The sequence below is a fragment of the Phyllostomus discolor genome, chromosome 8 (genome assembly GCF_004126475.2).
Source record: "Phyllostomus discolor isolate MPI-MPIP mPhyDis1 chromosome 8, mPhyDis1.pri.v3, whole genome shotgun sequence".
Taxonomy (NCBI): domain Eukaryota; kingdom Metazoa; phylum Chordata; class Mammalia; order Chiroptera; family Phyllostomidae; genus Phyllostomus; species Phyllostomus discolor.
The window spans coordinates 83,985,943-84,009,772 of NC_040910.2; the positions used below are offsets into that span (position 1 = coordinate 83,985,943).

A 23,830-nucleotide genomic window follows, 5' to 3' on the forward strand; every position below is an offset into this window, starting at 1 on the left:
CTCTCTGCTTGTTCAATATGGTAGTTGTTTGTCGATTCTAATTGCTTGTTCACTTCTTCCTTCCCAGACTAGAAGCATCTAGAAAGCAGGGGCTGTCTTGTTCACTGTCGAACATAGTTGGCATGAAAAAATATTTTTAAAGTGTTGAATGAGCATGGTGGTGTGTGCATTGGAGGTTTTCTTGGGTTTGGCTGCTTTTAGGTTGCCCAGTTTCTGTAGATCTTCTGTGTGCGCACTGATTTATATTCCTGGAGCACCCAAATGAAATCTCAAAAAATAGGGAGAAACCCCTCCCCACTGAGTCTGTAAGGAAATCGGTCTTTCTGGTTCTCCCAGTGAAGGAAGAAACTAATTGAATGTAAACTCATTACATCTCTGAAGCACTTTGAAAATTTCCCCACGATTTGATTATGATGAACTTCCCAGGATGTGGTCATGTCAGGAAATGTCTTAAACCATCAGTGATGTGGGGTGAGCTAAGGGCAGAGGGGCATTGGGCACCAAGAGGTACAGCCTTGTGCTGGTGGGCATGTGCTCTGCTATTAATGAAGGGCTCTGGAGCCACATTCTTGGGTTTGATCCTGGTTTCTCAGCTGATTAGTTGTATGAGCTTGGGCTAGTTCCTTAGAACTGTAAGCCTCAGCGTCCTCATCCTTTGCAGGGTTGTTGTGCAGATGAGTAAGTATATTTGAAGCCCTTAGTATAGTGATTGGCACTTAGTAAATGCCCGATACATCTTTATTATTATCCGACATCAAGGGAGAGTGGGTGTAGGACACATGAGGAATTTGGGGTTGGTGTGGGTCAGTGAACTTGGGTATTCTGGTTTTGGATCTCTCTTCATCTTCGATTGACGATCTTTTCCACACAGACAACCTCCAAATCTTTCTTCTCACCTTCTATGCTTTCTTGCTTATATGTAATTTTAAAAATGAGATCATACTGCACATCATGTGTAAAAACATGTTCCTTCACTTAGTATGTCCTGAACTCTTTCTCATTCAGGTGGGTGCACGGCACTTTGTCACACACACTGACCGTGATACGTGCTTTCACCTGTACTGAGGTGTAACTGAATTACACTAAGCTGCACCTGTAACTGGGATATTTTTTACTAAGGGCTTGTTGGACATTTTAGTTGGGCTCACTATTGTGAGTCATTGTTTATTTTTACCAACATAATAGATGCACCCATATAGAAAGAGCTAATGTTAATAAAAGGCTTATAAAGAAAAAAAGGCAGGCTTCCCCATCCCCTCTGTGGCCCTGTCCTCTTTTCTAGAAGTTACCATTTTTGTCTGTTTCTTGAGAAAATTTCCCCTACATTTCTGCAATTTCTTGATTTGGAAACCAGTGCCCCTCAGTTCTGGCAGCTGCTATTTTATGTTCCTTTAATAGTTTCCCCCGCTGGTCTTCCGTTCTTGTTATTGTGGCTCTTGGACTTCCTGGACCAAGACTCTCATTTTCTTCCCTTTTCTCTTGCTATTTTGTAGTCCCTTTACTGTTTTGTTCTGCATGGTGGGAAATTTCATTGACTAACTCCATAAATAGAGCAAAGGTTTTTTTGCTTGTTTGTTTGTTTTGTTTTCATGGTTTCAGTTTCTGAAAAGCCTTTCTTATTCTCCCTGTTGTTTTTTTCCAGCCAACATCCTGTTCTTTTTCACAGATTTATTCCACACATTTGTATCCCTCTCATATTAATAATAGTGTCACAGGTGGGCACAGGTAACCAGGATCTTGGTGATCAGGACAAAGAATTGAACTGAACACAGAGTTTATAGCAAAGAACATGGGAGCAGGCCAACTCCAAGCAGAGATTGACTTCATGGGCTGGAGGGATTCTATTTTTTTTTTTTTTTGTGGGAGTTCTTTTTTTTTTTTTTTTTTAATATTTTATTTATTTATTTTTAGAGAGGGGAGGGAGATAGAGAGAGAGAGAGAGAAACATCAATGTACGGTTGCTGGGGGCTATGGCCTGCAACCCAGGAATGTACCCTTGCTGGGAATCGAACCTGGGACACTTTGGTTCCCAGCCCGTGCTCAATCCACTGAGCTACGCCAGCCAGGTTTTTTTTTAAGATTTTATTTATTTATTTTTAGAGAGGGAAGTGGGGGGAGAGAGAGAGAAACATCAATGTGCGGTTGCTGGGGGTCATGGCCTGCAACTCAGGCATGACCCTGACTGGGAATCGAACCTGTGACACTTTGGTTCGCAGCCCACGCTCAATCCACTGAGCTATGCCAGCCAGGACCGGGATTCTATTCTTATAGGGCGATACTTCCTGGCTAGTTTTGGTGGGCTTTTATTGTGCATGTACAAGTAGTTGTATTACTTTAAAGCTACTTCGCATGCCGTCTCCCATGATTTTCCTTGATTGGCCACCAGAGAAGGGTTGTACAATGTTACTGAATGGACCCCCCCCCCTTCCCCTGGGGTCCCCTGTACTAGGTTTGCCTTGCTCGCCACCAGGGAATTATAGCTCTCCATGTCAGAGATTGGTGAAAAGGAAAGGAATTATTTATTCAAAAGTTATACAGACTTAAGAGTAATGACTTGATGTCTTCATTAAAATCCCAAAGTTCCTTAAAACACCTACAAACACACACAGTCCTTCCTTCCCCCCTTTGCCCAGTTGGCAGTACCATATCTCAGGAAAAGAAATAGAAATCCATGGCTCAGGTAGCCCCTGGTTCTTCCCAGTAGTCCTTGCTTGGCTGGTAGGCCTCTCTCAGTTCCTAGCACCATCAGCTGTGTCGCCACGGTGATCTCCAGTTAATCCAAAACCACATGGCACCTTCTCATGGCCCACCAGCAATAGTCCTTTTACCTCTTTCCTTCCCACAGTGTCTCTCTTACATTCTTCCAAACTGCTAAGAGAGAGCTCTGCATCGCTGCTACATCTTGCTTTCCAGCTTCCTAAGCTGAGTTGTAAAGGGAGACCCAAAGCCACATGGTTCTTCTCACTGTGGCTGCCATGCCTGGGTTTAAATTCCAGTGCCAATCTTCCTCTGCAGCCCCGTTTCCTACTCCTCCCATGATTGGCTACATCTGCCAGCATTCCCATATTTTTCCAGCTTTTCTGGGATGCCATAGTAAGTCTGGGCTTGTGGTGTGGAGCCAGTCATCTAAGCTCTTATGCAGGCTCTGTAACCAGGGGGAGTTACCTCCTAGTTATATCCTGGGTGGAAGTCACTCCCATCTCCCTGGCTCAAAGCATAACCACAGCTATTTAACATATCCATGAAACCAGTTAAAACTTATAGATATGTTAAATGACTGTGCCTGAGGTTATTTGCAAAACTTGCATGCAAAACAACTCTCAAAGGCACTGCTCCATGTGTCCCATCCCCCAGTTCAGACTTGTGGGGGTGAGGATATCCCATATTTTTAATATTTCCTGGACACCCTCAGTTCTGGACTTCATTACAAATTCTTCTTTGGGGGGCTCCCCTAGCTGTACCCTCTTACAATAGTATTTCCCTTTATAAATATTCCCTCCCTGAGGGATACCTCAGAAGTGAGGAGTCCTAGCCCAGTGTTCCAGTGCCAGGAAGATAAGTCCTCATAACTTCTGGCTGCAAACACCAGTGGGGATTGAGTCAGTAGAAGAAACTGCGGGAGTTCCAAGCAATTCCTCTTAAAGAACCTACACATGGACTTACTCAGACTCACTGCCCCTGAACTCCAGCACCAGGGTAGCAGCTCGAAAGGCACCAATGGCATATGGGGAGGAACTAAAGTGTGTGGCATTAACTCGAGAGCTGGGGGGCATCTTTCTCCCAGACAGGCAGGCAGAGGTCATTGTCCCTTTTCTGAACCCTCCTTGCACAGATCCATAGATCTGGCAGGAGGAAGCCATATCTGAGACTCCATCAACCTGGCTAACACTGTTTGCCCCACCCTGGAGATCCCCTGAGGCTCCATCCCACCCAATTTACAGGTTCACACAAGCTGTTATCAGTAACTTTTCCATATGAATGGCTGGTTTTGGCTTATGCTTCACAAGTTCCTAAATCCTCTCAAACAAGCAACAGCTGGCCTTAGTGAGCCTCCAGTGCCTGTACCTCTTGCTAAGTGGCTCCAGGCCTGGTACTAACAGTAGCCAGCTTAGATTCAAAGCTTGCCTTTGCCTGGGAGTCTCCAAGCCCAGCACAAGTAGCAGTCATCCCAGCTTGCTTTATAGCTCATGCAGGATGGCCCCGGGCAAAACACAGATGGGGGCTGACTTTGGCCTGCACCACCCAGGAAATTCCAGAGCTTTCCCACTCACAGGCAGACCATGTTGGAGTACCGCCACCCTGCCCCTGCATAGCTGATCCTCCACAGATGGTGGAGATTGGTGGGCAGTGGTCACTGACAATCCTTACAGCTGACTAGCATCAGTAAATGCCTCCCATTGACTTGCCAACAGCAGTCAAGGCTCAACTACAAGAGGAGGGTGTACTCAGCCTACACAAAAGGTGTACCTGGAGTATCCAGCTTGGGGGATGGGGAGGCAGGGCCACTAGACCCTAAAGGACCCCTACTACATTAGGCCATTCTACCAAGACAGGGAATCAGAGTAGCTCTACCTAATACATAGAAACAAACAGGGAGGCTGTCAAAATGAGGAGACAAAGAAACATGGCCCAAATGAAAGCACAGATCAAAACTCCAGAAAAAGAGCTAAACAAAATGGAAGTAAGTAATCTATCAGATGCAGCATTCAAAACACTGTTTATAAGGATGCTCAAGGAACTTAGTGAGGACCTCGGTAGCTTAAAAAAGATCCATTCAGAAATGAAGGATACAATAATTGAAATAAAGAACGATTGACAGGGAAACAACAGGAGAGTGAATGAAGCCAAGAATCAAATCAATGATTTGGAACATAAGGAAGCAAAAAACAACCAATTAGAACAGCAAGAAGAAAAACGAATCCAAAAAGCAAGGATAATGTAAGGAGCCTCAGGGACAACTTCAGATGTTCCAGTATTCACAGGGACTTACTTCAGAAAAAGAAGAAGATCAAAACTATGAACAATAGAATGACAATAAATAAATACATATCTATCAACAATTAAATCTAAAAAACAAACTAAGCAAACAGAAGAACAGAGATAGAATCATGGATACAGAGAACGTTTTGATGGTTGTCAGATGGGAAGGGGGTGTAGGGGAGAGAATGAAGAGGCAAGGGGATTAAGAAGTACAAACAGGTAGTTACAGAATAGCCACCGGGATGTAGAGTACAGTATAGGTAGGCAATGGAGTAGCCAAAGAACCTACATATGACCTATGGACACGAACAATGTTATGGGGATTGCCTGAGGGAGTGGGGGGTGGTGGGTAGAGGGGGTCAAAGGGTAAAAGGTTGGGATAACTATAATAGCATAATTAATAAAATTAATTTAAAAAAATCCCTCCCTGAGTTCCACGGGTTCTTTCTGAGATCCTTCATTTTTCTGTTTGGTTATTTCTACACATAACATTTCCCCTAATAAGAGTAAAAAAATAGAGACATATCATGCACAAATGTAGTATCTAGCATTTATAGAATCTTTAGGCCAGTTTTTGTGCTAAGCATTTTACATACATTATTGCTACATTGTTCTTTTAACAACTATAGGAGATAAGCACCACCTTGGAGATGGTCATTAGGTCAAGAGCAGGGACTCAAGAGCTACCTTGACTAGGATTGAATCTTGGCTCTGCCTCTTAGTAATTGTATGACTTTGTTAACTACTTCACCACTCTGTGCCTCAATTTCCCCATATGTGAAGTAGGGACAAATGTACCTGAGTACTTAATGTTTAGGAGAATTAAGAAAGTTCCTAGCACATGGTCAGTCTTTATGTGAATATTGTTATTGTTATGAGTTTCATGTCACTTATGAGTGCCACTATATTATTATTTCTGTTTCCCATGTGAAGAAGTGGCCCTGGAGACATGCTGCTCTCACCCAGGGTCTCCCAGCTGGGAGCCTGAGGTGGTGCAGCTTAGACTTGAATCAGGTAGTCTGACTCCAGAGTCATGCCTTCTAGCCACTGTGATGTATTACCGCCTTTTGCAAAGAAGGAAGGAAAGGAAACATAAAAAAAAAAAGACAGCAGATTTGTCCCTGAGTGGCTAGTAGGGCTAGCCAGGGTTGCCAGATAAAACATAGGATGGTGTGTTACATTTAAATTTCAGATATGTATCTTTCTTTTTTAGTATAGCATGTCTAAAATAAAAATAACCACTAGTTGTCCAACCTGAAACTTAAATTTAACTCTATCCCATATTTTTATTTGCTAGACCAAGCAAACCTAGGTGGGGGGCTTTTTCATGCTCCATCAAGTCCCTTGAGATTCACTAGTCCCTAGTCCCATCACTCCCCTTCATCTCCCAAGGTCACTGCCACCATTCTGATGGGAGTCTCTTGCATCCCTCAGGTGAGTTAGGACAGAACACACTTTGATAAGTCATGTTTTCCTGAGTAGTGAAAATGAAATGTGATTTTGTCTGGAATAAGGAATGGCATTTTCTTCTTGACTGTGGAGATCCTGTCCCGAAGCCTCTCCCTTGAGCAGAGAGAGGCACAAAGCCAGTAGTTTGGTGGTTTGTCACCTCCTTGGAGGGGGTTCAATGAAGCGGGGCAAACGCTTCTCCTCCCTAAGTGTCTGAGGTTGTTCTCAGTGGGCTCACTCTTCTCTCCTCCTTCAAATGTGAGCAGCCAGATTTGGGACAGACTGGGTGGTGCTTGTTGGGTGGGGAGGGCTTGACCAGCTGGTGCAATTGTCTTTCAATTGGCAGAAGTCGAGAGGGTGCTGATGGATTGGTGGCTGGGTGCCACGAAGAGGTTGCTTTGGGCAATACCATGTTCTCACTCTCCAGGTGACAAACCGGTGAAAAGGTTTACTAAGGTGCCCCTCCCCTTCCTTTTTTAAACCTACATGGAGCTGATGGTTTTGGCATCTAGCTAGTGTGAATCTATTGAAAGGACTGAAGTAGTTAGTATACTTGCCCCTCTCCATCATTCATATAGTGGGTCTTCGGAAGAGGAATGGTGAGCTCCAACAAGAAGTTTGAATGATATTTGACCTTGGAGTGCTGTGGTCTTATTTTAGGTGTAGCTCCCATCATTGCTAGTGGGCATGCCAGTCCAGGTGGGCATCTCACACACCAGAGTTGCTGAGTAAATATTCCTTGAGCTGAATTGTGGTTGGGAATGGGAACTCAGATTTATAGCAGGACTGGATTTGGTGGCTAACTGGTTTTTAGCCCTTTTCCTCTGTTTCAGCAGAGGAGATTAGAATTTGGTTGCTGGTCAGCATATTTGAAGCCTGGATATGCCTTGGGTGATGGTCCTTTCTTTAAGGAGCTTAGAGCCTCACCAGCAAAGACCTGAGGTCATTGAGAAAGGATGCTAAGAGGTCCTTTTGGATAGGATTTCTATGCTTGTCTAATACCGCACATACTTAGTGTTGAAGGATATCCTGACCCTTAGCTCTGGGCCTTGGCCTTGTCAAGTACTTGACAGTCATATTGGATGACCCCTCTCCAGAGGGACCATTTTAGGGTGGACCTTAGAATCTCATTCCTTATATACTTTCCATAGTGCAAATGTGGCTCATCAGACCCAGGGGCAGGCTTCCTAAGCTTTTTAAAAAATGAATATAATTTACATATATGCCTAGATCTTAAGGTGTCAGTTCAGTGCGTTTTGACAATTATGTGCTCCTGTGTAACCACCATTCAAAATGAGATAGAGTACATTTCTATCTCTGTGTAATAGAAAGAGCTTCTATTACCTAAGCCAATGCTGCCCCTCCTCTGGGATGACCATTTTATGACTTTTGTCACCATAGATCATTTCTGTATATTCTTGTGCTTAAGCTGCCTGTATATACACACACAGATATATATTATATGTATATATACACATATACAGACATGCACATAGTATCCTTTCATTCAGCCTAATGATTTTAAGATTCATCTATGTTGTGATATCAGTTTTTCCTTATTGCTAAAGAGCATTTTATTTTATAAATATACTACAGATGCTGCTGTTGATGGACGTTTGGGTTGTGTCCAGGTTTGGCCTATGAATAAAGCCATTGTGTACATTCTTGTGTAGGTCTTGTGTGGACGTATGTTTTCATTTCTCTTGGGGCAGCTGTCTAAGAGAGAAATTACTGGGTCATGGAGTAGATTTTTTTTAAAAATATATTTTATTAATTATGTTATTACAGCTGTCCCATTCCCCTCTTATTCCCCTCTGCCTTGCACACCCCCTCCCACCTGCATTCCCCCCCTTTAGTACATGTTCATGGATCATACATATAACTTCTTTGGCTTCTACATTTCCTACACTGTTCTTAACCTCCCCTGTCTATTTTCTGCCTACTGTTTATGCTACTTATTCTCTGTACCTTTTCCCCCTCTCCCACCTCCCCCGCTGATAACCCTCCAGGTGATCTCCATCTCTGTGATTCTGTTCCTGTTCTAGTTGTTTGCTTTTGTTTTTGTTTAGGTTTGGTTGTTAACAGCTGTGAATTTGTTGTCATTTTACTGTTCATATTTTTGATCTTCTTTTTCTTAGATAAATCCCTTTAAAATTTCATATAATAAGGGCTTGGTGATGATGAACTCCTTTAACTTGACCTTATCTGAGAAGTACTTTATCTGCCCTTCCATTCTAAATGAACGCTTTGCTGGATAGAGCAATCTTGGATGTAGGTCCTTGCCTTTCATGACTTGGAATACTTCTTTCCAGCTTCTTCTTGCCTGTAAGATCTCTTGAGAAATCACTTGACACTCTGATGGGAACTCCTTTGTAGGTAACTGCCTCCTTGTCTCTTGCTGCTTCTAGGATTCTCTCCTTCATTTTAATCTTGGGTAATGTAATTATGATGTGCCTTGGTGTGTTCCTCCTTGGGTCCAACTTCTTTGGGACTCTCTGAGCTTCCTGGATTTCCTGGAAGTCTATTTCCTTTGCCAGATCGGGGAAGTTCTCCTTTATTATTTGTTCAAATATCTTTTTCCACTTACTGCTCTTCCTCTTCTCTTTCTGGTACCGCTATATTTGGATGTTGGAATGTTTAAAGATGTCCTGGAGGTTCCTAAACCTCTCCTCATTTTTTTGAATTCTTGTTTCTTCATTCTTTTCTGATTGGATGTTTTTTTCTTCCTTCTGGTCCACTTCATTGATCTGAGACCCAGTTTCCTTCCCATCACTATTGGTTCCCTGTACATTTTCCTTTATTTCACTTAGCATAGCCTTCATTTTTTCATCTAATTTGTGACCAAATTCAACCAATTCTGTGAGTATCCTGAACACTAGTGCTTTAACTGTGCATCTGATAGGTTGGCTATCTCTTCGTTGCTTAGTTGTATTTTTTCTGGAGCTTTGATCTGTTCTTTCATTTGGGTCATTTTTTTTGTCTTGGTGCACCTGTTACATAGTAAGGGGCGGAGCCTTTAGGTGTTCACCAGGGCAGGGCAACCATGTCACTGCATGGTGATGCTGTATGTGGGGGAGGGGTCTGAGAGGGAACAATGCCGCTTCCCCTGCTACACACAATCAAAGTCAGCTCTTTTGGTGCTGATTCCCAGGTGGTGGGCTTGTGTATGTTCTAGGACCCTGTAAGGCTGGGAGTTTCTCCTGCCACCTCAACCCCCACAAGTATTTTCAGTCAGAGGTTTGAGGCTTTATTTCCTCACACTGGAACCCGGGGTTGTGCATCTGTCTTGCTCCACAGTTGTTCCTCCTGGTTCATCTTCATCCAAATGTGGGACCCACTGGGGATCTGCCAGCTGTGGCCTTGCCACCAGTCCTCTCTACCCAGCTACCCATCTCTGTCCCTCCTACCAGTCTGGATGAATGTTTCTTCTTTAACTCCTTGGTTGTTGGACTTCCATACTGTTAGATTTTCTGTCAGTTCTGGTTGTTTTTTGTTTTTAAATTTGTTGTTGTCCTTCTTTTTCTTGTGCGAGGAAGAACAGTGTGTATACCTATGCCTGCATCTTGGCCATAAGTCCAGACTTTTTTTTTAAGCTCAAGTGTTCTTTCGCAGTTTGGAGAGTGTGTACAAACTTGTAGGCCAAGCCCCTGCCCCTCAGTTTCACTGGGTTAGTGTAGCTAACAAGAGTCAGGTTGTTAAGCAGATCTGCATCAATTAATAATGACAATTGAAGATGAATATAAGTGATTATTATTTTGAGCTGTTAGGTTTAATTCCATAGAATTTCATGAAGCTGGAACATTATAAGGACTGTTTGATGAAGGCAAATTAGGTGCAGAGGTAGCACCCATATGAATTTGATTCATGCTTGAGACATGACTAATACTTGACATGCCAAAGTGGAAAGCTGATTCATTGCATGGTTCCTGTGGTCACCCCTTAGGCTTTCTGACAGGTGTCTTGATATTGAGTGGGTATGGGTGACCTCGTCCTGTAGGGTTGCATGCATATTTCTTTCTTCTCCACCGTCCCTCTGCCTCCATTCTGATCAGGCCTTACCCTGCCTCCCATGAAGGTTACGTCGGTAACCCAGCAGCCAGGCTCTTGGTTTCCTATCTGGGAGAACCTGTTTCAGTAGGTTGTGGAGGGGCCATGGCTTCGGTATTTTAAAAACTCCAGGTACTTCTGGTTGTGCAGCCAGAGTTGTGAACAACTCACTTACTGTCTTAAGTCCAAGCCATTCTGCCAGCCTTCTTAATTAGACCCAACCATCTCATGGTACCCCAGCACATACTTTGCTTTTCAGCCAGGCCTGTCACCCTACATGATCAGCTTTGGCAGGTTTGCTCACCAGACTGCTCACACTGGGGCTCCTCCTAGCCAGAAGGCCCCACCTCGTTTTCCTTTCCAAATCACATCCAACTTTCAAGTGTTCTCCACTGTGTTTTCTTTGATGTTCTATTTTGTCACAATGTTGCCATCTCCTTACTTGGAATGACCACAGACTTACTCATCTGTCAGTTCTGATGCCTTCTCTGTTTATCATATCAGACACCTTCTGTAGTCTCCCTTATGATGGCACGTAGCCAGGTCCTCAAAGGCAGGACCCAGGTCAGCTTTTGTATCTTTCTTCCTCCCTCTCAGCCCCCTAGGATCCAGCATGATGTTGGTTGTGTAATAGTCACTAATTGGGTACTTATTAATTGACTTTTACAAATTAATTTTATATCTGATTTGGAGACAGAGTTAGATGTATTACTTGGCTTCTGTAGTTTCAGAGTAATTACTGCCTTGATTTATATGGATTGCAAGTTTGTGTGGACTCCTTAATTATACAGTGGCCTTAAGGTTAGAGTCCATGTTCATTTGCTTCAAGAAACATTGATGGAGGACCCATTCGAGCAGGCCTTGGGTTGGGTGCTGATGTTTTGAACCCCGTGTTCCTGTCTTCTGTGGACTTTCACACACCTTATCTACAGAGGCATTGTCATTGAACATGGATGCTGATATTCAGTGCATTGTAAGTGACCGATGTGCCGTATTTTTCCCTCCCTGTTTTATTAAGGGGGGCGTTTTATTTTGTGTCTCAGATTTCCTTCTTTTCTTTAAGCTGTCATTACTGTCATAAAAGAAATGCTCAACTGGCCCATCATGCCCAGATATTCCGATGTGTTCCTTAAGGAACTCTTCACTAATTCATTTATATTTTCAGAGCTGAAATGGTCCCAAAATGAGCACTTAAGCAGAAATGAAAAGGTTTGACTGCTGTAGGCTAGGGAGTTAGCTTATTGTTGTTGATTATTCTGTGCTGGTACCTCTGACACAGAGGGAAAGCAATAGCATTATAAAGTATGGATCCCTGTGGTAGTTTGCATGATATTTTCAGAAAAAGGATCATATGAGTTTTGCTAGGTTTTGTGAGTTACTGAAGGGAAATGGGGGATTTTCTCTCAGAGCTTACAAATATCTGCAGATTTTTTTTAAAAAAGGATTTTATTTATTTATTTATTTTAAAATTTTATTAAATTTTTTAAATTTTATTTTAATCATTGTTCAAATCCAGTTTTCTCCCATTTACTCCCAATTATTTATTTATTTTGAGAGAGAGGGGAAGGGAGGGAGAAAGAGAGGGAGAGAAACATCAATGTGTGAGAGATACATCAATCTGTTGCCTCTCTCACGTCCCCAACTGGGGATCTGCCCTGCAACCCAGGCATGTGCCCTGATTGCAAATCGAACTGGTGACCTTTCAGTTCATAGAGTGGCACCCAATCCATTGAGCCACAGCAGCCAGTGCTATCTGCTCATTTAAAATGTCTCTTCCATTCCTTTTCAATTTTTTGGTGTCAAGACTGATATAGGTGCCTTTAACAAAAACACACAGTCCAGTTGGGTATCTCTATCAGGCAGAAACATTTCTGGAAATTGAGTTGTAAATAGGAGCATTTTCCCTCATTGAATTTTCACTGTGAAATAAAAACATCCTATTATTAAAACAATAAAAATTATGTCATATGATAAATTTACTTATAATATTTACTTTTGTATCTTTTCAAATGATATTATCAGTTTCTTTAAAAATTCCCCTCAAAGGTATGCACATATAGTTTAAAAAGTCAGGTTATTCTACCGGGTTTATAACAGAAACCAGAGCCTGCTGGCTTTCCCCACCCCTGACTCCTGCTTCTCAGGATAAAGGTGAGCATCTGTTTTAGCTGTTTCTTGTCTTTTGTCTCCATATGTCTCAACTGTATTGCTTACTTTGGCACTTCTGGACTATTCAGCTAAAACATATCTAATGATTTTCTAGTGTGGAAGATGAGGATCTGGTTCTTTTATCCCTACTTGCATTCTATGCTATGGATACATTATATATATATTTTTTAGGTTAGTTCAATAGTCACAGCTTCATAAATGGAGTATTATTCAGCCACAAGAAGGAATGACATTCTGATACATGTTACAACACAATTAATCTCAAAAGCGTTATGCTAAGTAAAATAATCCAGACACAAAAGGATAAATACTGTATGGTTTCACTTACATGAAATACCTAGAATAGGCAAAATTGATAGAGATGGAGAGTAGACTAGAGGTTACCAGGACCTGGGGAAAGGGGAAAATGGGGAGTTATTGCTTAATAGTTAATGGAACTTCTGTTTGGGATGGTGGGAAAGGTTTGGAAATAGTGGTGAGGGTTGTACAACACTCTGGAGGTGATTAGTGCCACTGAATTGCAGACTTCAAAATGGCAAATTGTATGTGAATAAGCTTTCTTCAGTGGTCTCATGGAGCTGATGTGATGAGACATTTTCATTCCTTTTGGGAGTTTCTGAAGCATTTGCAATCATCTAGGAGTAGTGCTAAGACTTTTTCTGGGAAAATCTAGCCCAGAGCCGCTGACTATGTGTGGATGATGGCTGGCAGGAGGGAAGCTGGTTTTGCACGGATTTGTTCTTTCTCGTTACTTTTGTAATGCTTGGTTTTGTCACTCTGTGTGTTATTTTGGAGATGGATGATGCAGATGTATTTTTTGAAGACAGGGCATAATTAAGTCACTTTTAGAAACCCATTCAACATTTTACATGCCAGTGATGACTGTTGTATGGTTATGATGGGTAGTGGGTGTACTCCAGCCGGGAAGTTGCCACTGCATCAATAGGAGTAAATGGCTGTGCATGAGTGTTCAATTTGCTAAACACTGGAGACTCTTGTATTGAATCGACCTCGCTGAGATCTGGGTCCAGCTTCATTTCTCTCTTTTTTGCTCGTCTTTGTCCCCTTGTCAAGGTGATTATGGTCCTGCTTGCTTGGTTCCCTGAGTCTGCCATTTGTTGGCTATGTGACCTTGAGCAAATTATCTTATGACTTTGAGATTCAGTTTCTTTACCTACAAATAGTAAGAGAAAATAATATCTCTCGGGGTTTTTGTGATGATAAAATAAGATATCAAATGGTGAAACTTGTACCCTGGAAATAGTAGGTGATCGATAAATGTCAGTTCTCTTTTTCCTTTTTAGAGATTCATAAATCGATGAGACCAAGCTGACATTGAGTCCTGGTTTCATCAGATATTTCAAAGGCTATCCCATATCACAGGAGAAAGACAATGTTTGGTGCTCGAGAGAGCGGGGGTAGAGCTAACATGTAAAACTGGAAGGGAGAGAGTTTCCCATTGAATGTAAGGAAGACCTTTGTCTTATCAGGTCATGGATTATGCTCACGCTAACGAAGCAATGTGTCCTGGAGGTAGTCAGTTAGAACAGGATTTCTCAACAGCATTATTGACTTTTTAATTCTTTGCTGTCAGGAGCTATGCATTGTAGATGTTTACAAGCATCTCTGGCCTCTAGTCACTAGATGCCCCGAGTGTGGCAACCAAAAATGTCTCCAGACATTGCCAGATGTCCCCTGGAGGGCAAAATTGACCCTGGTTGAGAACCATTGAAATAGAGGCTAGATAGCAGCAAATCAGGCTCCATCCTCCAAGGTCAACTCCATTCTACCCCAAGTTGAATACTTACAATGTTAGTTTCAGAAATTCTGATGTGGCTTTTTGTTTTGGGCTGGTACCCACCATGGAGGATTAAAGGCCTAACACGTGAAACTGTACCATTTAGTTTGACCCGTAGAGAGCAATGAAGCCCCCACTTGGGAGGCCTTCTGTGGTTGGTTTGACAGTTTCTTGCTCACTTTTTGCAGGTCATGTTAGCAGCCTCCTACTGGTCCCTCCTGGCCCCAGCGGTTGAGATGGCCACATCCTCTGGGGGCTTTGGTGCCTTTGCCTTCTTCCCTGTGGCTGTTGGCTTCACCCTCGGAGCTGCATTTGTCTACGTGGCCGACCTCGTGATGCCTCAGCTGGTGAGTGCCACCCTTGAAACGGAATGGACCCATTCGTGCCTCTGTTAAACAGCCAGTGATGTCGAAACAGGTCATTTAGGGCTTTTTATGTAGAGGGATTGAATTTGACATTTTTCCTAAAAAGAAATAAGCTCTTGGTAATATGACTAATCATCCCTTTGGTTACATTTTGCTAAGTTCAGATTTTAAATGTCAGGCTTCATTGTAAGTAGAGAGTACCGCTGACAACCCGCTGTGTGGCTCCGTGTACATGAATGGACCTAGGAACTGGGAGAAGTGAGAGACCGTGATCATGGTCCTGACCTGTAAAGAACTTTAAGATGCCACCTGGGAGATGATGACACACCCAATGATGGTACAAGACCATTGACAAAGCGTCACATCCACATCACATCCACATCAAGGGCTTGTTACAAGAGGATGAGGGAGTGAGCCTGGGCAACAGGGCTCTGGATAGAGCTTGTTTCTGCCATCCACTGGGTGTGTCTCCCTTGGTTCCACTCCTCCTTCCTATAACTTGAGGATAACTCCCTTTAGTGGCTGCAAAGTCAAAATAAAAAAATCTGACAAGGCACCAGAGTAGGCCTGGTGGGTTGGGTTTGGGGAATGCACATGTGCAAAGAAGCACGATAAGAACTGTAGCTGGAAGTCTGGCTATATCCATAGAGAGAGGGAGAGAGAGAGTCAAGGCCAGGCTGTGAGATTATAACCGAAGGCCATTAGTGGCTATAGCAGGGTTGTCTGCGTGCACTGCCATCAGTAGAGAGAAATTGATGTCGATAAGAAACCCAGTGCAGGCACAGGCAGCCTGTCAGACACTGTGTCTCGACAAGTCCTAGAGGGAGCAGGAGCCGCTGTGACACCTCAGCTGGTGCTGGAATTCTCTGCTGTCCCATAGAGGGAAGAGGCACAGGAGAGACCCTGTGAGGGACAATGGGGGTCAAAGTCCATTTATTCTGTTGGATCAGGGTGATCAAGGATCGGGTCAGGCTCACTGGACTCAGCTGGACAAGCACCCATGGAGGGAGGCTGACGTTCTTATCCCCACCTACCTGCCTTCTTTCTTGCCTGAAATTCCCAACTGGAGAAAGAGAGGAAGGATTCCTGGAACTTGGCCCTGGGTCTGACAAGAAACTGATTACTCGTGTCATAGAAGGACCATTCTCGGGACTATTCTCGGGATGTGATTGTTGGTTGGGGAGCCATGATATGGTCTTGGAGGGAAAACCATAATATTTTTTTTTCCATCAAAAGCTTGAATGGCTGTCAGTTTCTGCCTTCTGAACCCTGGGCTTCCTTCCTGACAAATATATCTGTGTGCTAATAGCGTTGAGCAGTCCTCAATGTAGGCTGCTGTGCTGTGCTCTCAAATCCCCCCGGGGGAATGTGTGAACTTGCTCTTGGCAGGATCTTGTGGGTCCTTGGCCTTAACTCACAACCAGCAGGCAGGGGCTGGCTCAGTGGCTCTTCAAGCCCCTGCTGGGTCTCATTCTGCCTTCCCACCTGGGCCCCGTTGGGCTTCCAGGACAGTCTTCTTGCAGAGAGCTCTTTGCAGTCACGAGGGGTCACCACTCACTGGTACTGGGGGCCTGCGGGGGGCAGGTGTATTTGATCAGCCATCTGAGTGTGGGGGCTTTCTCTGGCCCGTGTAAAGAGTCGCTGGGCAATTTGTTCTGTACAGCAGCGCCTTTCTCTTGAACCGTTTCGTTTCATCCTTATTCTAATGTATGTTTTGAATATGAAGACGATCCCAGGGGAGAGTCTTGGACAGACTTTAAAGAGAATTAGGAATGGCTTGGGAATGGTGGGGGAACATCTGAAGAGAGAATGAAAGGGTCCAAAAGGGCGAAGTAACTGTTAATGCCCAGAACCCTGCTAATTGGCAGAAAGATCATCCTGACAGTAAATCTCTATTGTAGGCCATTTGAAAAGAAATTAATTCATGCTGTTGATATGAGAAGGGGAATTTGTCTTAGAGGGCCTTATAAATAGATAAGAATTATTTATAATTGCTACGGTCACTGAATACAAATGCTGCGGTTGAAGAGGAGGCTATGTGAACAGTCTGTCCACCATCACTCTGAGACAGAGGAAAGGTTTCCCCTCAGGGCAGCGGCCTGGATCTATGGAGGAGCTTCGTGGAGCCTGAGTTATGGGTTCTGATCTTGAGTCTGTGTGGTTGTCCAGCACTGATTGAGCACCCATGGGAATGTAGTCTTCTGGGGACTGGAATTTTGTTTCACAATGGCCACTGTTCTGGGAGTTTATGAGGCAGTGGCTTTGGAGGCTGTGGGGAGTTCTGTGGGCAAATTCAGCTTGAGATCATTTCAATTTCTTGTTCTTTCCACCTTACGATCAAACCCCACTGTTCAGCAGATGGCCCACGGACAGGAGGAAATTGTGAGAGCAGAAGGCTCTGGAGCCCTGACGAAGGGGCCCCAGGATAAAGGAGGCACTGCCTGCAGAAAACCCCAGGACCTCCTTTCTGTCCTCTGGGGCAGTGCATGGAGTGTGATGGGTGAGAGCGAGCGAGTCAGTCTCTGCGTTACTTCCCTGGAGAAATGAGCAGCGAGGAAGTCCGGTAGGGTGGAGGTGTGGCTGAAGGGATTCTGCAGGAACGCTTGCCTGACTTGAGCCCTTTCCCTTCGCCATTCAAACAGCGGTTGCACTGCCACATTGCCCGCCAACCCCAGAGCTGCTTGCCCTGAATAGATTTGCCTTTATAGATTCAGGACCCAAAGGGCAGCAAGGCTCTTGGGTTGGTGGGAAGGAAATGGTTAACAAGGGACTCTTTTTTTCTGACTCCTCTGCTCTTCATTTGGCCTTTCAGATGTATTTGTCCCCTTTTGGAGCCGAAGCAAAATATAGCTCATGGAAAGGGTCTTACTCATCACAGCCTGTTCATTTGAAGCCGCTGTGGTTTTGTTAACTTCGGATGCATCAAACGTCTTCCCGAACTGGGTATTGGTTTTTATTTATTTATCTGGGAGCAGAGTAGAGAAGGCTCATGCAGTGACAATTAGTGGAAAATGAACTGCCAGGGATTTACCAAATGGTGTCTTTATGAAAGGGGGAGGGGGCAGGAGTTGGGGTGGTGGGGAGGGTGCAACCTGCTTGGCCTGGGAACAGGCTGGCAAGAGGCCAGGTGATGGGGGATGAGGCTTGGGCCAGCCCGAGCCTAGTGTCCCTCCTTAAGGATGGCCCTATGGAGAAACAGAAGGGACATTGGATAGCTATTGATGTTGACATTTTGACATTTAGATGATAGATATGGCAAAGATATTGACATTTGTATGGTCTTTGTAGTTTTGCCTCTCTATGAAGTTAAGGATGGCAGTAGGTGGGAAGCCTCCACCTTCAGTTTAAAGGAGGGGTTTTCTACTGGTGGGTGGAAGGGTAAGGTGGGGAAGGGGGGTCAGGTGTGTGTCCCCAAAGGCTCTTCTCTTTCTCCCTAGTCATATCAGTATTACATCAATATAGTACAGAAATCTTGTTATAAAATAAAAAAAATATGTGAAAATGCCTTCCTGTTATAGACTGCATCTTCCCAAAATTCATATGTTGAACCTTATCCCCAGGGTGATGGTATTGGGAGGTGGGCCTCCTGGAGGTGAGCACGTCACGAAGGTGGGACCCTCGTGAATGGGATTAGTGCCCTTTAAAGGAGCCCCCGAGAGCTCCCTTCCACCTCGTGGGGACACAGTGAGAAGTTGCCGGCTGTGAACCAGGGAGGGAGCCCTTATCAGGCGCCGAATCTGCCAGTTTTGATCTGGGTCTGCAGAACTGTGAAAAGAAATTTCTGTTGTTTGTATGCCATCCAGACTGTGGTAATTTGTTGTGACAGTCCTAATGGATTGAGACACTTTCCTATGCCTGTTCCCTCCCCAGGCTAACCAGTCAGCCTTTGTCATCAGTTCAGTGGGTATTCTCCAGGCTTTTTTCTTTAGGAAAATGAATTATGTATGTTTTTTAGATATTGAAATACAAACACTTTCCCCATTTGCCTATATTGTTTGAGTGCACTTTAAACCAACTCCATAGCAACAGAAGCCTGGACTCGGGTAGCTCTGTCTTCTTTTTACTCATGTATGTGTGTGTGCACATTCTACACAGTTGGAATCAGGCTGTGCCTTCTCCACTGTGTTATTTTTAAATTTGAAATGCTTTTTATTGGCAGTTATTTTAATGCATGTACAGCACCCGGTCATCTTAATGTCATTGCATGGTTAGAATACTCTGTGCTTTTCCATATGCATATATGTACACGTGGACATGTACTTGTTTTGTATTTTCCACAGAATGAACGGTAACATACTGTCTCTGTTGTCACTGCGTGCTGTTTTCATCTCGCTTTACATCCCAGCAGCCTGCTCCCTGGGAGATGTGTGCTGTTTACCCCCGCCCTGCCCTCTCTTAGGGTTTGACATCTTGAGGAGACTGCCCCAGGCTGCAGGGGGTGGGATGGGAGTGGGTCCCTGTGACTCTGTCTCAGACTCTCCTGTCTGAGAGCCTGGAGGGTAGTCCTGCCCACACAGGCTCCAGGGGACCCCAGCCAGCAGTAGGGGTGCTGTGTTCTCCTCGGCGATTTCCTTAATTTATCTGTGTGCCCATCCTGTTCAGTTTCTCCTAGTTTTCTCCACGATGGCAAAGATATCTCTGCTGAAAAGTGAAACGAGTGGTACGTTGCACGTTCTTTAAATGTGCACCTAACTTCTGCTGGTGTCGGTATGCGTTGGCTGGAGTTGCTAGGAGGGGCCACATCTTATAAGTAGGGAGGTGACAGATGTCACAGGAAGTGATTAATTCCCTCCCCAGAGAGGAGTGTGTATGTTTTACTGGAGAGAGAGAGAGAGACAGCAGAGTCTTTAGCATGAGCCTGATGTCGTCAGACAAGCCCAACTATCTATAGTGGAAATTGGTCCTCTGCCTCAGTTTTAGTATTTCCTTCTTTCTTAGGCTTTGTTGAGGTTTGAGATACATAATTCTCCTTGCTCCCGTTAGGGGCATCCTGGGGTTGGTTGATGTTGGCGTCTTGGCTGGGCTGGAGAGAGCTCCAGAGCAATGGCAGTGGTTTCTCCAGTGTGGGCACATGGCTGTGCTGTCAGCAGAGGCTGGGCCGAGGGTAAGTTAGGCAGCTCCATTGTCTAGGGAAACAAGTCAAAGAAGGATGAGGTTTTGCAAATGGGCCTTTTGCTTAACTATCCATACACCTGTATTCATTTCCTAGGGCTGCCATAACAAAATACCACAGACTAGTAGGGAGGGGGAAGTCTTCACTCTTCAACAACAGAAAGGTATTTGCTCACAGTTCTGGAGGCTGGACATCCAAGATCAAGGTGCTGGCAGGTTTGGGTTCTTCTAAGGCCTCTGTCCTTGGCTTGCAGATAACATGGCTGTCTTTTCCGTGTCCTCACTTGGTCCTTCCTCTGTGCGGCTGCATTCCTGGTGTCTCTCTGTGTGTCCAAATCTCTTCTTATAAGGACACCAGTCCGAATGGATCAGAGTCCACCCTAACAGCCTCATTTTTAACTCAGTTACTCCTGTCTCCAGTATAGTTACATCTGAGCTACAGGGGATTAGGGCTTCAACAGATGAATTGGGGGGGGGGGGTTGCACAGTTCATAGCGTGGATGTCATTAGAGGCCATCAGTTTAGGCCATAGGTAGCAAACACAAGGCCCCTGGGCCGAATCTGGCCCTCCACCTTGTTTTATCCGACCCGGCACCTTGTTTCTATCTGGCCGTAGTGCTGAGCTCCTTGCCCCTAGTTAAGGAGTAATTACATTTACAGAGTCCTAAAATCACATTTAGCCCTTTGAAGGCAACCACAAGGCTGATGTGGTCCCTGGTGAAAATGAGTTTGACACCCCTGGTTTAGGCACTGGGTGTTCGGAACAACAGCAAGGTGTAATTCTCTTGGCCCCTGAGGGGGGTGCGTATGCCTCCAACAGCAAAGCTCTCATGCAATCTGGATGCTGATTAAGCCTTTGTTTCTAATGGCTTTGCTCACAGCAAACCTGTGAGCTCACCAGCAGCAGCAGTAGTAGCAGCGGCTGATGAGTCTAGGTGGGAATGTTTCGAAAAGCTTGTCCTTGGAAGGGATTCACTGACAAAGGAGAGCAAGTATCGAGTCTTTTGTGAAACAGACAGGTCATTTCATCATACTGGGGAGCTCTTGGCACATTGATGTTGCAGGCCCTTCACAATGTGGTGTTTGGAAAGAGTGGCATTCAGGCCCCCCCAGGCTCCAAGCTTCCATTTGGAAGGTACAAGGCAGCCATGGTTGAGGTTGTATCTCTTGCCTTTTTATGCATTCTGCAGCTTCCTGCGGTCTTTGTGATGGTGCTCAGGTGTCCTTTTTGGTCCTGTTGGCAAGCAGAGGAGTTAAAAGGGTGTTGAGGCAATCTCCTAGCGTGGTATGCTTGCGGATCCTTGGAAAAACAGCAGGTTGAACCATTCTGTGGATTCCTGCAGTTCACCTTTAGCCGCTGGGGATGCAGCCCATGACTGCCTTCTTACCCCCCATATGTGGTCTTTGTTTTCTAGGGCAGGTGGTGAATGCTGTGCTCCCCATTTCTATGCCTGTGTGTGTTAGCTGTGTACATGATCCCAGCTCATTGAGGCTGCAGCAAAAATATCTGTGGCTTTACAGCCAGAGCATCCAAGAGTGCCTGCTCTCTGGTTTTTGACCAGGGTTCAGAAACGCACCTCTACTGGTGATGTGGCTTCCTGGAGCACCCTCAGTGGGTCCGGCAGGAACACACACATGTGCTCGCACACACTGCCGCTTCAGTATAGGCTGGCTTGCTGAAGGGGACTCCCCAGGCACTGAATGATTCCTGTTATTGTACTAAAGTGGCAGGGATTCTGAAATGCAAATAGGCCTGGTTGGAACCTTGAGGACTTGGATTTCTTCCCCATTTGGACCATAAAGTTGTGAGGGAATACTTGTCCCTTCTTGCCATCTGCTGAGCCAGGAAACGTGTTTACGAGAAATATACAGAAGCCACTCTGTAGACTGATTGAACCAGTGGATGGTTGGCAAAGATGATTTATGAGGCTGGATTGCTAAAGGAATTGGATGTGTGTTGAGTCTTAACTCTTTCCTCCCAAGGGCAGTGGGATGTGTGTGTCTGGCTCACCCTAGCTGGGCGCCTCGTGCGTCACTGCCCACTAGAGCAGATGCTGCCCGTGCCTGTGCTGTCCATCTCCTCTCCCATTGTACTGGTGGTGGGGATAGTGCTGATGGGAGGTTCCAGGGCTGGAGAATCAAAGTCCCAGGGGATTTAGAGTTCTGGTAGCAGAGAAGAAAGAGAAGTTTGGGGACAGAGATGGGGCCTGGCCAGTTCCTTAGAGAGGATAGAGTCACTGGGGACAAATGACAGAAGGCATATCAATCATAGGAGTACTGGCACCTCTCTCTGAAGACATTCTGTGCCACCCTATGTCTGCGTTTCCTTTCGCTGTTCTATATCTGAGGGCTGGTGGAGGGAAAGGGATTTTCCTCCCTGTATCTCAGAAGCACACTCTGTCTTCAAAATCACAGCCCATCCCCTTTGGAGCCTCCTTTTTCTGAAGACATAGGCAGGCAGTAGGAGAACTTACCTTACCTTGACCTTGACTTTATTTTACCTTGACTTACCATGACGGGGGAATGCTGAATGTAATGCAGAAGCCAACAGATAATTACAAAGATGATGGTGGTGGTGAACAGCTCAGGACACTCTTCCTCTGATATTTGCTTGATTATCTCCTTCTTACCCTGTGGGATGCAGCCTGTGTATTCCTTCCCCAGAAAGCTTCCCTGACAGCCCTATGTCTTGGTTCTGCTTCGCATGTCTCCCGTCCTGCCGTTCTTTCCATTGTGCTATCATTACCTGTGGACCCTATCACTGTGGCCTGAAGGCAGGAGCATGGGCAGGGACAGGTCTGCTCTGGCCTCCCATGTCCTGCACACCAGCACAGTGCCTAGTGCATAGTAGGTGTTCCGGAGGGATTTGATGAATGAATGAATGCATGAATGAATGAGTGAATGAATGGAGATGCTGGAAAAATCAAATGAGATCATCTTTATGAAAACTCCTTATAGCTTCTAAGCTGACAGTGCTTTACACATTGTGATTTATTTTCTGGAAACAGATCCATCCCCTTTGCAGTTGACCACATTTTTGGCACTACAAACAAGAGGCACAGATAATTAAACATGTAGGCAGAAAATAGAAAAACTTAATCTGAAATTTGAATCTGTTATATGATTTTTCATGCTTTATTTACTTAATTATGTTTGCCTAAGAAGCTAAAGACTTACACTGTCATTTAGAATGAGCATTTTTCAAGCAAGGCAATCATGAAGTGTGTTAGGAGGGAGGTGGGGTGGGGTGGGATGGGAAGGAACAGGGAAGTTACCTTTGGTGCTTTAGAAAGATATTGACACCTGAGCCTCCCTTTGGAGGTTTCTATTCATTGTGTCCAAGTGAAGCCTGGGTATCTAAACAAAACGTCTCCAGGAAGGCTCTGATGTTCAGCAAAGGTTGGTGACTGCCCTTTGAAGGCTACTCACAACTTGCTTTTATTCAGGTGCTGTTTTACGGATGATTCACTGCAATTCAGACGCCCTCTTCTTTCCCTTGGGAGCCAAAGTCTTACTATTGCAAAAGACTCAGAAAAGGGAAAAGGAGGATTTCCTGCAAGTGAGAGGGGACAGTCTCAAGATGAGAAGGGGGAAAGGATCTGGTTCTATGGGTTGCAAACTTCGGAACACACCAGAATCACCTGGAGACTTACAGAATGTAGGGGCCTGGTCTCCACCCCGGACTTGTGACTTACAAGCTTTTGGGGTGAGGCCCAGGCACTTGCATTTTAAACTAGGTTCTGGGGGATTCTGATGCTCACCACAGTGAGAGAATCACAGAACAGTCCTGAAAGATGAATAGTAGTGCTGGATGACCCTGGAAGTCTACATCTTTTTTTTTTTTTTTTAAGATTTTATTTATTTATTTTTAGAGAGAAGGGAAGGGAGGGTGAAAGAGAGGGAGAGGAAC

The 23,830-nt window shown here is 44.7% G+C and overlaps 1 protein-coding gene across 5 annotated transcripts in view; it reads left to right on the top strand.

The window, feature by feature from the left end:
- The window catches only part of SLC39A11 (solute carrier family 39 member 11), a 324,919-nt gene that overhangs the window by 88,416 nt on the left and 212,673 nt on the right, over positions 1-23,830 (top strand). For 4 of the 5 annotated variants that reach the window (XM_036033429.1, XM_028521938.2, XM_036033430.1 and 1 more), the window contains exon 4: positions 14,632-14,790. The exons of the other annotated variant lie outside the window; for it this stretch is intronic. In XM_036033429.1, the coding sequence (XP_035889322.1) occupies positions 14,632-14,790 (159 nt within the window). The remainder of the gene's footprint in view (positions 1-14,631; positions 14,791-23,830) is intronic. 5 annotated transcript variants of the gene reach the window in all.